Source organism: Apis dorsata, unplaced genomic scaffold (assembly GCF_000469605.1).
Source record: "Apis dorsata unplaced genomic scaffold, Apis dorsata 1.3 scaffold_917, whole genome shotgun sequence".
Classification (NCBI taxonomy): Eukaryota; Metazoa; Arthropoda; class Insecta; order Hymenoptera; family Apidae; genus Apis; species Apis dorsata.
Genome location: NW_006264028.1, coordinates 1,728 through 3,576, shown reverse-complemented (window position 1 = coordinate 3,576; position 1,849 = coordinate 1,728). Strand labels below are relative to the sequence as shown.

At 16.7% G+C, this 1,849-nt stretch overlaps 1 protein-coding gene across 4 annotated transcripts in view; it reads left to right on the top strand.

Annotated features, from left to right (window-relative positions):
• Nucleotides 1-1,413, top strand: part of LOC102679887 (antitrypsin-like) — a 6,169-nt gene extending 4,756 nt beyond the window's left edge. For 2 of the 4 annotated variants that reach the window (XM_006623569.2, XM_031514159.1), the window contains exons 8-9: nucleotides 434-586; nucleotides 986-1,251. In XM_006623569.2, the coding sequence (XP_006623632.1) occupies nucleotides 434-573 (140 nt within the window). In that variant the 3' untranslated portion in view covers nucleotides 574-586; nucleotides 986-1,251. Of the gene's footprint in view, nucleotides 1-433; nucleotides 587-985 lie in introns of all 4 variants that reach the window. The other 2 variants (XM_006623571.2, XM_006623572.2) reach the window with 2 other exon arrangements.
• Nucleotides 1,414-1,849: the final 436 nt, after the last annotated feature.

The following is a 1,849-nucleotide window of genomic DNA, read 5'->3' as shown; positions in this document are numbered from 1 at the left end:
TATATTTATAAATAATATTTATATCATAAATATATTTATAATATTATATATTATATTATAAATATTATTTATAATAATTTATTTTTATTATTTATTATTTATTAAAAATAATTGTTTTTTAAAGATATAAATATTTAATAGTTTTTTAAGATATAATATTTAATAGTATTGGACTTTCTAAAAATATAAAAAAATGTTCAATATAAATTGAATAATTGAATCATTGCCAAATAATATACTTATTCATTTAGATTCTTTCTATTTATAATTAATCATAAATCATAATTTTATGCACTTCAATATCTATTAAAAGAATTGGACAAATAAGAAATTAAAAAAATTTAAAAAAGAAAGAATAAAGAATGAAATATAAAATATTGATTATTTTTTTTTATAATTTTTTTTTGTAACATTTTGCAATTTTTTTCAACAGAATACCAGATTGAGCTCTTCGTGTATCCTTCCTTAGAAGAATTTCGAGTAAATGGACCATTCCTTTATGCAATCACTTCAGGAAATGACAACATAATTCTCTTCAATGGCCAAATCATTAATTCTGAGGCAGTCATCTGATTTTCATAATTATGTTCATATTTTTTTATTTCATTTCAATTAATTGATTTCTTTAATTCTTTCGAAAATTGTTTACATTATAAATTAATATTATTTCAATTTTTTTCATTCTTTTTCTTTCTTTATATTCATTTTAATATAATCAATCCTTTTATATAAATTATTATTTTAATTATATGATAATATTATTTAATATTATATTTTTATATTGATAATATTACTTCATATAATATAACGCACTAATGTCTTATATCTCGACATTTGTTATGCAAATTAGTCAGTTTTGTATTTAACTTGTGAATATGATATAAGACATTTCTGTGTATAATATTTTATCCAATTCTTTTCTTATTTATTGTTAATTCGTATTTGTTGGTTAAGCGAATAATTCACAATTAATTGCTTGTGACAGGTCTGAGTGTAAGGCCTCTTTCAAGTTTTTGGTCACCGCCGAAGCCCATTGAGTTCTACGTCAATCGACCATTTTTATCAATTATTAAATATAATTATACAATTTTATTCTTAGTGAATGTTGTATGGTAGAATTTTTTTTATCTTCAAAATTAAGAAAAGCATATAATCAATTCATAATCGATTTTACATAATAATAAATTGAAATTCTAAGCTTTTTTATTTTTTACAACATAAAAAATTGAATCAAAAATCAATACCAAATATTATTTTATTAATTTTTTATTTTAACAAATTTTTAATTTTAATAAAAGTTACATTAATTGATTCAATTAATTTTTTTTGAGTTTTTATCTCAAAAAACCTAAAAAAAATTATTATTCAATTGCATTTATATCATTTTTATTTAATAAAAAAAATGCGTAATACTAAAAGGTATGAGAAATGTTAAAAAATATTTTATATATAGTATCTTACTAAGATATTTTTTTATGAATATTTGTTGTTGTTACTTCTCTTCCTTCATTTTTTTTTTTTTTTTTTTTTTTTTTCATTAAAAGTTTTCACTTTCATTTCTAATTTCAATTTTAACTAATTAAAAAATAAATATAATAACTTAAAAAAAATAATTTTATTTAATTTATTGTATTTTATTTTTTTTCATATTTAAGTTTAAATTATTATTTTTCACTATTAATTTGTTTTTTTTATGTATTTTTATAATATAATACAAAGAAAATATATATATATACAAATATATACAAGAATCGATTCAAAAGAAAAATTAATAATAATCTTAAATTCATAAAATTAAGTTATTATAAAAATGGAAATAGATATTTATAGCTTATATTTCAATAATATT